The 12,352-nt window shown below is 49.7% G+C and overlaps 1 protein-coding gene across 1 annotated transcript; it reads left to right on the top strand.

Moving 5' to 3' along the window:
* Window positions 1–1,405: 1,405 nt before the first annotated feature.
* FBXO46 (F-box protein 46) lies at window positions 1,406–3,255 on the top strand. Its single transcript, XM_075848960.1, has 2 exons — window positions 1,406–1,782; window positions 1,905–3,255. Exon 2 carries the CDS (start codon window positions 1,924–1,926, stop codon window positions 3,253–3,255), a length of 1,332 nt encoding a protein of 443 aa, XP_075705075.1. The 5' UTR covers window positions 1,406–1,782; window positions 1,905–1,923.
* The last annotated feature ends 9,097 nt before the right edge of the window (window positions 3,256–12,352 follow it).

The following is a 12,352-nucleotide window of genomic DNA, read 5'->3' as shown; positions in this document are numbered from 1 at the left end:
ATTAAGGACAGTGTAGTATTATATGTTATTATAGACAGTGTAGTATTATATGTTATTATAGACAGTGTAGTATTATATGTTATTATAGACAGTGTAGTATTATATGTTATTATGGACAGTGTAGTATTATATGTTATTAAGGACAGTGTAGTATTATATGTTATTATAGACAGTGTAGTATTATGTTATTATAGACAGTGTAGTATTATATGTTATTATAGACAGTGCAGTATTATATGTTATTATAGACAGTGCAGTATTATATGTTATTATAGACAGTGTAGTATTATATGTTATTATAGACAGTGTAGTATTATATGTTATTATAGACAGTGTAGTATTATATGTTATTATGGACAGTGTAGTATTATATGTTATTATGGACAGTGTAGTATTATATGTTATTATAGACAGTGCAGTATTATATGTTATTATAGACAGTGTAGTATTATATGTTATTATGGACAGTGTAGTATTATATGTTATTATGGACAGTGTAGTATTATGTTATTATGGACAGTGTAGTATTATGTTATTATAGACAGTGCAGTATTATATGTTATTATAGACAGTGCAGTATTATATGTTATTATAGACAGTGTAGTATTATGTTATTATAGACAGTGCAGTATTATATGTTATTATAGACAGTGCAGTATTATATGTTATTATGGACAGTGTAGTATTATATGTTATTATAGACAGTGTAGTATTATATGTTATTATGGACAGTGTAGTATTATATGTTATTATGGACAGTGCAGTATTATATGTTATTATAGACAGTGTAGTATTATATGTTATTATGGACAGTGTAGTATTATATGTTATTATGGACAGTGTAGTATTATGTTATTATGGACAGTGTAGTATTATGTTATTATAGACAGTGCAGTATTATATGTTATTATAGACAGTGCAGTATTATATGTTATTATAGACAGTGCAGTATTATATGTTATTATAGACAGTGTAGTATTATATGTTATTATAGACAGTGTAGTATTATGTTATTATAGACAGTGTAGTATTATATGTTATTATAGACAGTGCAGTATTATATGTTATTATAGACAGTGTAGTATTATATGTTATTATAGACAGTGTAGTATTATATGTTATTATGGACAGTGTAGTATTATATGTTATTATGGGGGAGGTTACATAGTGAAGATCTGCTAACAGGTGGAGGCTGATGACAGTTTTTGGTGTATCATATGACGTCATAGTTCTGCACCGGATCTCATTACAAGGGGAGGGGCAGGAGTTATCACAGATACAATGTAACAACCTGATATTTGAGAAGTCCCCGCCCCTCGTGTTATCGCTGAGGGAGGAGGGTGGGAGTGATCAGTTACAATGTAGCGTCTGACTTTAGGGACGTGCGCGGAGATCCACCAGCCGGGGAGCCGGACACACTGGTCAGCACTGCGGCTCTACGCTTCTCCCAGCCTTTCACGCTTTCACCACCATCCCTAACTGTGCCGGGGAGTTTCCATATAAGGAGATGCCCGGATCCGTGACTGCTGATTGGCTGCTCGCTCCTCCTGCCGCTGTCTGTCACGGGAGCGCACTCAGCGTGGGAGCCACAGGGAGACTGGCCCTTTAAGGGGTCAGGTGACTCCCCTCCCTGAGTGACATCTCCGCGGGTGTGCAGTGAATCATCGGGCGAGAGCCGGGTCACCAGAGAGGAGGCCTGGGCGAGGTCCCAGCACCGGGTCTGGATGTCACCCGGATTATTGACCCCCTGAGCGCCGGGTCATGGTCAGCAGCGGGCGGCAGGTGAGACAGGTGTCCCCCTATTACCCGGCGGGGGGCGGGGTCTGGTACTCAGGATAGGGGTCACTTCTCATCCCTATCACTCCCATCATTGTCTTACGCTCCTTCTTGGTGTCCTGTTTCAGGTCTCGGACACTTGACGTCATGGACCCCCGGTTGCCGTCTCCTCTTCACCTGTGGAGTCCACGTCCCTTCGGCGCTTATTGTACGACGAAGAGCGCAGAAGGCGGTGAGAAGGCGGGGGCCGCGGACGAGAAGGCCCCTCCCCCGGAGAACGCAGAGTGCCCGCAGAATGGCGATGACCGCGTCCTCCTGGACACCTGGTACGTTATCAAGCCCGGAAACACCAAGGAGAAAGTGGCCTTCTTCGTGGCCTATCAGTGTGCGGGGATCGGGTCATCGCTCCGACCTGGAGGGGCAAAGGTCAAAGGTCGATGGAGCGCAGGGGGCAGCTCCAGGGCCAAGAGGCGTCGTCATGCCGTAGATCTGGAAGCTCCTCCCTCTGTGGCTGAAATGGTGGCCCGTGCGGAGAGCAGAGGCGCCCAAGCCGGCTCGTCCAGACCTCCGCTGGTCCTGGTGACCTCCTCAGAAGATGGGGCGGAGGGCCGGTGCCGCAGCGTGGCGGAGGCCGTGGCTCAGTACGAGGCAGATCAGGCGGAGCGGGAGGTGCGGATCGCGTTCCGTGTGGCGGAGAGGCCTGGAGACCCCATCACCTGCGACCTGTACCAGCTGCTGAGCCCGGAGCCCCACCGCGTCTGCGTCCTGCTGGAGAAGATGGAGTCCCAACACGCGGAGAGGGCGGAGGAGGGGCAGGCGGCGGCCTCAGAGTCCGGCTTCCATGTGGACCTGGTGCTGACCGGAGCCGTGGACCGCTGTGTCTTCTATGGGGGGGAGGCGGATGAAACGGAGCCGCTTCCTGGACAGCTCTTCTTCCCCCGTCTCTCCGCTCCCCCTCCCCCACCCCCTCCCCCGCCGCCTGTCCCTTCCCTCTGCCGCCTCTACCGCCACGTGTCCCACGACTTCCTGGAGATCCGTTTCCAGGTGCAGCGCCTCCTCCAGCCGCGGCTTTACCTGCCCTCGTTACCGGACCACGTCCTGCTGGCCGTCTTCAGTTACCTGTCTACGCAGTCGCTGGCCGCCATGAAGTGCGCGTGTCGCCGCTTCCGGGCGCTGATTGAAGACTACGGGGTGCGGCCGTGTGACTCGCGTTGGAGCCAGCACCCCCTCTACCGGGACGACCCCTGCAAACAATGCAAACGGATTTACAAACGCGGAGACGTGTCCATGTGCCGCTGGCACCCCAAACCGTACCACCATGACCTGCCCTACGGACGCTCCTACTGGATGTGCTGCCGCCGCGCCGACCGCGCCGCTCCGGGGTGCCAGCTGGGCCTTCATGACAATAACTGGGTGCTGCCGGGGGAGGGGACCCGGGTGAAAGGACGAGGACATGGGGAGGGGGATGAGGGGAGGTGAGGGGGAGGGGGACGTGTACGAGTGTTTGAATAAAAGGGATAATTTATGAAGAACTTTGTGTCGCTGTCACGTGATGGGGTCACTGCCGCTCTGACCTCCCCCGACGCCCCCAGTAAATAGAAGACGAGCCGCCATGTTGTAGTTCTGGGACAACCAATATGGCGGCCGTGCAAAACCACGAGGATGAGGAGGTGGGGCGACTGTCACCCTACAGGACGGGCTCCACTACATGTGGGAAAGCAGTGACCTCCTGTCTGAGCCGTGTTGGCGGCCATGTTGGTTGTCACCCGGCTTTCCCAGCAACAGATAAACTATGAAACACGAGGTCTAACGATGTGACAGCGGGTGAGACCCCCGCGCGACAATAGGGTGAGAATGGCCCCGATCCACCCGATACCCCACATGTGGGAGCTGATATGGGGTGCGCTGGAGTGAGGTGATCTGCGGTCGCTGCTGTCCCTTCCTGCGGTCGCTGCTGCCCCCCCCTGCGGTCGCTGCTGCCCCCCCCTGCGGTCGCTGCTGCCCCCCCTGCGGTCGCTGTTGCCCCCCCCCTCCTGCGGCCGCTGCTGTTGCCCCCCCCCTGCGGCCGCTGCTGTTGCCCCCCCCTGCGGCCGCTGCTGTTGCCCCCCCCTGCGGCCGCTGCTGTTGCCCCCCCCTGCGGTCGCTGCTGTTGCCCCCCCCTGCGGTCGCTGCTGTTGCCCCCCCCTGCGGTCGCTGCTGTTGCCCCCCCCTGCGGTCGCTGCTGCCCCCTCCTGCCCCATGGTGAGGAATGCAGGGTCAGTGGTTATGGGTCCTGATACATCCCGGGGTCTCTAGTATCCTGTGTACCCCTCATAGCTGACCCCCGTGTGCCCATGTCTGTAAGGAGGGGTCCCCCACATGACTTGGATACACTCTATAGTGGGGTGTATGTAACTGTCTCATCGTTCTTAAAGGGCCGGTACAATCTGATATAAATGAAGCTTCTTCAATGTATAACAAGAAGTTCTGCAACTTTCTAATAGATTGTTTAATTTCTTCGTTTTCAAGATCTCTGCTTGCTGTCAATAAATGGGAAGATTAATTGTCCTGACCTAGTTCTGCTCATACAGCTGAGGACTTGTTCCTATTGTATCCAGACTAGACAATCCTCTGTGAGCTGCACTGATACATTGTAGCAAACTATCAGGACAGGGAGAGGCTTATGTTCAGCTCTCAGAGGATTGTCTGCACCGATACATTGTAACAACGACCTGATGGAATACAGCTGCACTGCTTGTTACAGTGTGTCAGCGCTCTTTAGTGTTAAAGAGGGTGGAGCTTATCAAAAGAGGCGTGTCAATCCACAGACCGACGCATTTACTATAATCGAAGCCAGAAAATGATAGTGGAATATTACAGCGGAGATCCACGCCAACTCCCGGCTGACCGCGATTCCATTGTGTCGCACGGACTGCGAAGATGCGACACATTTTCTATTGACCCCTCAGCTCAGTAACCATTTCAGCTTTAAGCCAGCGCGCCCCCCCTCTCCGATACGTATCAGTGCCCCCGCGATCACGAGGAGCTGAGGGTTACTATAGCAACCGGAGGCCTAACAATGGCCTAAAATATAATATTATTTTTTCCGTGCGGTGAACGCTGTAAAAAGAAAAAACTGCCAGAATCGCAATTTTTTGGTCACTTCACCTCTTAAAAAATGGAATAAAAGGGGATCAAAAAGTCGCGTGAACCCCAAAATGATACCAATAAAAACGACAGTTCCACAGAAAACGGATCCTCGCACCGCTCAGTAGATAAAAACAGTTCTGGCTCTTAGGATACGGCGGCACCAATTTTTTTTAAAAAAGGTAATTTTATTGCGCAAACATAAAAAACGATGTACACGCGGCACCGCCGTCCTCGTATCGCCCCGCGGAATAAAGCAAATCTGTCATTTATAGAACGCGGTGAACGCCGTAAAGAAAAAGAATAGAAATCAATGTCAGAATTGCCGGTTCTTGGTCACACAAAAACTGATCAAAAAGTTCCATGTTCCCCAAAATACCCCCGACTGTCCCGCAAAAAATCAGCCCGAACGCGGCTCAGACGGGAAAAAAGAAAAGTTCTGACTCAGAATGTGAAAAGGTTCAGAATGTTCCCCAAGAGGGATAAGGATGGACGCCGGTTCTCCGCGTGACGGCGGTTCTTTGTGTGACGGCGGTTCTCTGCGTGACGCCGGTTCTTTGTGTGACGCCGGTTCTTTGTGTGACGCCGGTTCTTTGTGTGACGGCGGTTCTTTGTGTGACGGCGGTTCTTTGTGTGACGGCGGTTCTTTGTGTGACGCCGGTTCTCTGTGTGACGCCGGTTCTCTGTGTGACGCCGGTTCTCTGCGTGACGCCGGTTCTTTGCGTGACGCCGGTTCTTTGCGTGACGCCGGTTCTCCGCGTGACGCCGGTTCTCCGTGTGACGCCGGCTCTTTGCGTGACGCCGGTTCTTTGCGTGACGCCGGTTCATTGCGTGACGCCGGTTCATTGCGTGACGCCGGTTCATTGCGTGACGCCGGTTCATTGCGTGACGCCGGTTCTCCGTGTGACGCCGGTTCTCCGCGTGACGCCGGTTCTCCGCGTGACAGCGGTTCTCCGCGTGACGCCGGTTCTCCGCGTGACGCCGGTTCTTTGTGTGATGCCGGTTCTTTGGGTGACGCCGGTTCTCCGCGAGGCTCTGGCCTGCGCGTGACGGATTGCTTCATGGATAATTGTATTGTTTACCCCATTATTACACCCTCTTATTATGCCCTGAGGTTCTCCGCACAGATCACGTGACCCCACATTATAAACTGAAATACAAGTAATACCCAAAACAGAACAACTGCCAAGGAGAATCCGTGCCCACTGCAGTCCTAGATAGACCCCCTGAGGGGAGCAGTTTATATAATGGGGTCACTCCTCAAGGGTTTCCACTGTACTCGGGGGCTTTACAAATGTGACGTGGCGCCCGAAGACCAATCCAGTAAAATCTGCATGCCGAATAGCGCCCCTGCCCTCCTGAGCAGTCCACGGGGGGTAACGCCGCTCTCGGGGGAGGGGTTCATCATTTTGGGGGATTTTTCTCCTTTATTCCTTGTGAAAACGACTTTATGTGAAATATTTAGATTTTCATTTTCACGGCCTAAATCCAAGAAATGAAAACCTATAAATGTACATGTGGACGAATCACGAAAAATAGAACCAAATACGTTACATTGTAATAATCACATCGCTTTATTGTAATACATAAAAACATATTGGCCATCAAGACCTAAAATGAGACACCCGATAATGACCCGATAAAATATACTCCGAAAACCCTGATATAAAAGGTACTTCAGAAAGGCATAATATTAATGGCCAAATCCAGAGACCACGGCTGTGATGTTACGTTGCCACGCCAACACAATGACACAATCAATGGATGAACAGCGAGTATACGAGGAGGGAACATACAGGACACACTGGTGTGTGTGAAGAGTATACCAAGGGAGTAACCCAGGTTCAAACCCGGTCCCAAAGAGTCTACCAAGCAGTATAAGTCATAATAATCCTTGGGGTGAACACCCCACCATCAGCCCCGACGCACGTTTCGCGGTAGCTTTATCAAGGGGTACTCAATTCCAAGAAATGCAGCAAAAAACTGTGGGGTCTAAACGCCCCCTATTCCCCTGACAAATGCCCCCTACACCCCTGACAAATGCCCCCTATACCCCTGACAAATGCCCCCTATACCCCTGACAAATGCCCCCTACACCCCTGACAAACGCCCCCTATTCCCCTGATAAACGCCCCCTACACCCCTGACAAATGCCCCCTACACCCCTGACAAATGCCCCCTACACCCCTGATAAACGCCCCCTACACCCCTGATAAATGCCCCCTACACCCCTGATAAACGCCCCCTACACCCCTGATAAATGCCTTGAGGGGTGCAGTTTCCAAAACCGGGTCACTTTTGGGTGATTTCCACTGTTTTGGCCCCACAAGACGTCTCCAAACCGGACACGAAGCCGAAAATATATTCTAATAAAAAGAAGGCCCCGTAATCCTCCAGCTGCTCCTTCTGAGGCCGGGGCTTCAGTCCATTATCACACGAGGGCCACATGGGGGATATTTCTAAAAACCGCAGAATCCGCGCAATAAATATTCAGTTCCGTTTCTCGGGTAAAATCTTCTGTTACAGAAAAAATGGATTACAAATGAGTTTCTAATAAAAAATAATAATTTTGTGTGGATTACTGACCGTTTTACAATCAAATGCAGGAAAATGCTAATTTAGCAACGATTTTCAAAATGTGGGTGTTTTTCACAAATAAACACTGAATTTAGCAACCAAATTTTACCTCTAACATAAAGTCCAACATGTCACAAGAAAAACAATCTCAGAATCGCTTGGATAAGTAAAAGCATTCCCAAGTTATTACCAGATAAAGTGACTCATCAGGTTTGAGGTCTAACGGCTGCGTTATTACGGGGTGAAGCGGCGAGTGCGGGGTCTTACTTGTTTTTATTAAGTCCGGCGCAGTTCCTAATACTTCTGCCCATCTAAGTATGATTTCGCACATTTTCAGGATCTCTGCTTGCTATCAGTGTATGGTTACATTGTTTACAGTCAGAGGTCTGGTCCTGCCCCTTCTGCTGAGGGTTTGTTACAATGTCATGAAATAAACTGACCTTGTTAGGGTTGACCTTCCTGTCGGTCTTAGGCTTCACACTGGCATCGGGGCGCTTCCATTTTTCTATCGGGGTTCTGGTATTTTTGACGCCAAGAACAGCGCTGCCGACTGCTTGATGGAAAACCCTGAACACAAGTGTGAACAGAACCTCACCTGACCTCCACCATGCTGCACACTCCTACATCTCTTATCCTCTCACTACAGAGCTGCATTGACTGTTCTCCCAGAATAGTGGGAGGTCTCACAGTAATTGGCTGCCAGGGAGAGCTGACAGTGGGTAGAAGAGCCAGTTATTACAGACAGTGACAGATATGAGTCCCATGAGAGATACAGCGGAGGAGACAGTCAGCAGCTGTGGATGGAAAGCTATAACCAGGCCGGGGTGTGTGAGATCCTCCTCCTGTGTGATAATATACAGGGCGGGGTCAGTTATTAGCCCCTCCTCCTGTGTGATAATATACAGGGCGGGGTCAGTTATTAGCTCCTCCTCCTGTGTGATAATATACAGGGCGGGGTCAGATATTAGCCCCTCCTCTTGTGTGATAATATACAGGGCGGGGTCAGTTATTAGATCCTCCTGTGATAATATACAGGGCGGGGTCAGTTATTAGCCCCTCCTCCTGTGTGATAATATACAGGGCGGGGTCAGTTATTAGCCCCTCCTCCTGTGTGATAATATACAGGGCGGGGTCAGTTATTAACCCCTCCTGTGTGATAATATACAGGGCGGGGTCAGTTATTAGCCCCTCCCCCTGTGTGATAATATACAGGGCGGGGTAAGTTATTAGCTCCTCCTGTGATAATATACAGGGCGGGGTCAGTTATTAGCTCCTCCTTCTGTGTGATAATATACAGGGCGGGGTCATTTATTAGCCCCTCCTCTTGTGTGATAATATACAGGGCGGGGTCAGTTATTAGCCCCTCCTCCTGTGTGATAATATACAGGGCGGGGTCAGTTATTAGCCCCTCCCCCTGTGTGATAATATACAGGGGGGTCAGTTATTAGCCCCTCCTCCTGTGTGATAATATACAGGGCGGGGTCAGTTATTAGCCCCTCCTCCTGTGTGATAATATACAGGGCGGGGTCAGTTATTAACCTCCTGTGTGATAATATACAGGGCGGGGTCAGTTATTAGCTCCTCCTCCTGTGTGATAATATACAGGGCGGGGTCAGATATTAGCCCCTCCTCTTGTGTGATAATATACAGGGCGGGGGTCAGATATTAGCCCCTCCTCCTGTGTGATAATATACAGGGCGGGGTCAGTTATTAGATCCTCCTGTGTGATAATATACAGGGCGGGGTCAGTTATTAACCCCTCCTGTGTGATAATATACAGGGCGTGGTCAGTTATTAGCCCCTCCTCCTGTGTGATAATATACAGGGCGGGGTCAGTTATTAGCCCCTCCTGTGTGATAATATACAGGGCGGGGTCAGTTATTAGCCCCTCCCCCTGTGTGATAATATACAGGGCGGGGTCAGTTATTAGCTCCTCCTGTGATAATATACAGGGCGGGGTCAGTTATTAGCCCTTCCTCCTGTGTGATAATATACAGGGCGGGGTCAGTTATTAACCCCTCCTCCTGTGTGATAATATACAGGGCGGGGTCAGTTATTAACCACCTCCTGTATGATAATATACAGGGTGGGGTCAGTTATTAGCCCCTCCTCCTGTGTGATAATATACAGGGCGGGGTCAGTTATTAACCTCCTCCTGTATGATAATATACAGGGCGGGGTCAGTTATTAACCTCCTCCTGTGTGATAATATACAGGGCGGGGTCAGTTATTAGCCCCTCCTGTGTGATAATATACAGGGTGGGGGTCAGTTATTAGCTCCTCCTCCTGTGTGATAATATACAGGACAGGGTCAGTTTTTAGCCCCTCCTCCTGTGTGATAATATACAGGGCGGGGTCAGATATTAGCCCCTCCTCCTGTGTGATAATATACAGGGCGTGGTCAGTTATTAGCCCCTCCTCCTGTGTGATAATATATAGGGCGGGGTCAGTTATTAGCCCCTCCTCTTGTGTGATAATATACAGGACGGGGTCAGTTTTTAGCCCCTCCTCTTGTGTGATAATATACAGGGCGTGGTCAGTTATTAGCCCCTCCTCCTGTGTGATAATATATAAGGCGGGGTCAGTTTTTAGCCCCTCCTCCTGTGTGATAATATACAGGACAGGGTCAGTTTTCAGCCCCTCCTCCTGTGTGATAATATACAGGGCGGGGTCAGTTATTAGCCCCTCCTCCTGTGTGATAATATACAGGATGGGGTCAGTTATTAGCACCTCCTGTGATAATATACAGGGCGTGGTCAGTTTTTAGCCCCTCCTCCTGTGTGATAATATACAGGACGGGGTCAGTTTTTAGCTCCTCATGTGTGATAATATAGAGGGCGCGGGTCAGTTAGTAGCCCCTCTTCCTGTGTGATAATATACAAGGCGGGGCCAGTTTTTAGCCCCTCCTCCTGTGTCATAATATACAGGGCGGGGTCCGTTTTTAGCCCCTCCTGTGTGATAATATAGAGGGCGGGGTCAGTTATTAGCCCCTCCTGTGTGATAATATACAGGGCGGGGTCAGTTATTAGCCCCTCCTGTGTGATAATATACAGGGTGGGGTCAGTTATTAGCTCCTCCTCCTGTGTGATAATATACAGGGCGGGGGTCAGATATTAGCCCCTCCTCCTGTGTGATAATATACAGGGCGGGGTCAGTTATTAGCCCCTCCTCCTGTGTGATAATATACAGGGCGGGGTCAGTTATTAACCTCCTCCTGTATGATAATATACAGGGCGGGGTCAGTTATTAGCCCCTCCTCCTGTGTGATAATATACAGGGCGGGGTCAGTTATTAGCCCCTCCTGTGTGATAATATACAGGGTGGGGGTCAGTTATTAGCTCCTCCTCCTGTGTGATAATATACAGGACAGGGTCAGTTTTTAGCCCCTCCTCCTGTGTGATAATATACAGGGCGGGGTCAGATATTAGCCCCTCCTCCTGTGTGATAATATACAGGGCGTGGTCAGTTATTAGCCCCTCCTCCTGTGTGATAATATATAGGGCGGGGTCAGTTATTAGCCCCTCCTCTTGTGTGCTAATATACAGGACGGGGTCAGTTTTTAGCCCCTCCTCTTGTGTGATAATATACAGGGCGTGGTCAGTTATTAGCCCCTCCTCCTGTGTGATAATATATAGGGCGGGTCAGTTTTTAGCCCCTCCTCCTGTGTGATAATATACAGGACAGGGTCAGTTTTCAGCCCCTCCTCCTGTGTGATATACAGGGCGGGGTCAGTTATTAGCCCCTCCTCCTGTGTGATAATATACAGGATGGGGTCAGTTATTAGCACCTCCTGTGATAATATACAGGGCGTGGTCAGTTTTTAGCCCCTCCTCCTGTGTGATAATATACAGGACGGGGTCAGTTTTTAGCTCCTCATGTGTGATAATATAGAGGGCGCGGGTCAGTTATTAGCCCCTCTTCCTGTGTGATAATATACAGGGCGGGGTCCGTTTTTAGCCCCTCCTGTGTGATAATATAGAGGGCGGGGTCAGTTATTAGCCCCTCCTGTGTGATAATATACAGGGCGGGGTCAGTTATTAGCCCCTCCCCCTGTGTGATAATATACAGGGCGGGGTCAGTTATTAGCTCCTCCTGTGATAATATACAGGGCGGGGTCAGTTATTAGCTCCTCCTTCTGTGTGATAATATACAGGGGGGGGTCAGTTATTAGCTCCTCCTGTGATAATATACAGGGCGGGGTCAGTTATTAGCTCCTCCTTCTGTGTGATAATATACAGGGGGGGTCAGTTATTAGCCCCTCCTCCTGTGTGATAATATACAGGGCGGGGTCAGTTATTAACCCCTCCTCCTGTGTGATAATATACAGGGCGGGGTCAGTTATTAACCTCCTCCTGTATGATAATATACAGGGCGGGGTCAGTTATTAGCCCCTCCTCCTGTGTGATAATATACAGGGCGGGGTCAGTTATTAGCCCCTCCTGTGTGATAATATACAGGGCGGGGGTCAGTTATTAGCTCCTCCTCCTGTGTGATAATATACAGGACGGGGTCAGTTTTTAGCCCCTCCTCCTGTGTGATAATATACAGGGCGGGGGTCACATATTAGTCCCTCCTCCTGTGTGATAATATACAGGGCGTGGTCAGTTATTAGCCCCTCCTCCTGTGTGATAATAATAGGGCGGGTCAGTTATTAGCCCCTCTTGTGTGATAATATACAGGACGGGGTCAGTTTTTAGCCCCTCCTCCTGTGTGATAATATACAGGACAGGGTCAGTTTTCAGCCCCTCCTCCTGTGTGATAATATACAGGGCGTGGTCAGTTTTCAGCCCCTCCTCCTGTGTGATAATATACAGGGCGGGGTCAGTTATTAGCACCTCCTGTGATAATATACAGGGCGTGGTCAGTTTTTAGC

Source organism: Rhinoderma darwinii, unplaced genomic scaffold, assembly GCF_050947455.1.
Source record: "Rhinoderma darwinii isolate aRhiDar2 unplaced genomic scaffold, aRhiDar2.hap1 Scaffold_578, whole genome shotgun sequence".
Taxonomy (NCBI): domain Eukaryota; kingdom Metazoa; phylum Chordata; class Amphibia; order Anura; family Rhinodermatidae; genus Rhinoderma; species Rhinoderma darwinii.
This window is presented reverse-complemented; position numbering and strand designations above follow the sequence as displayed.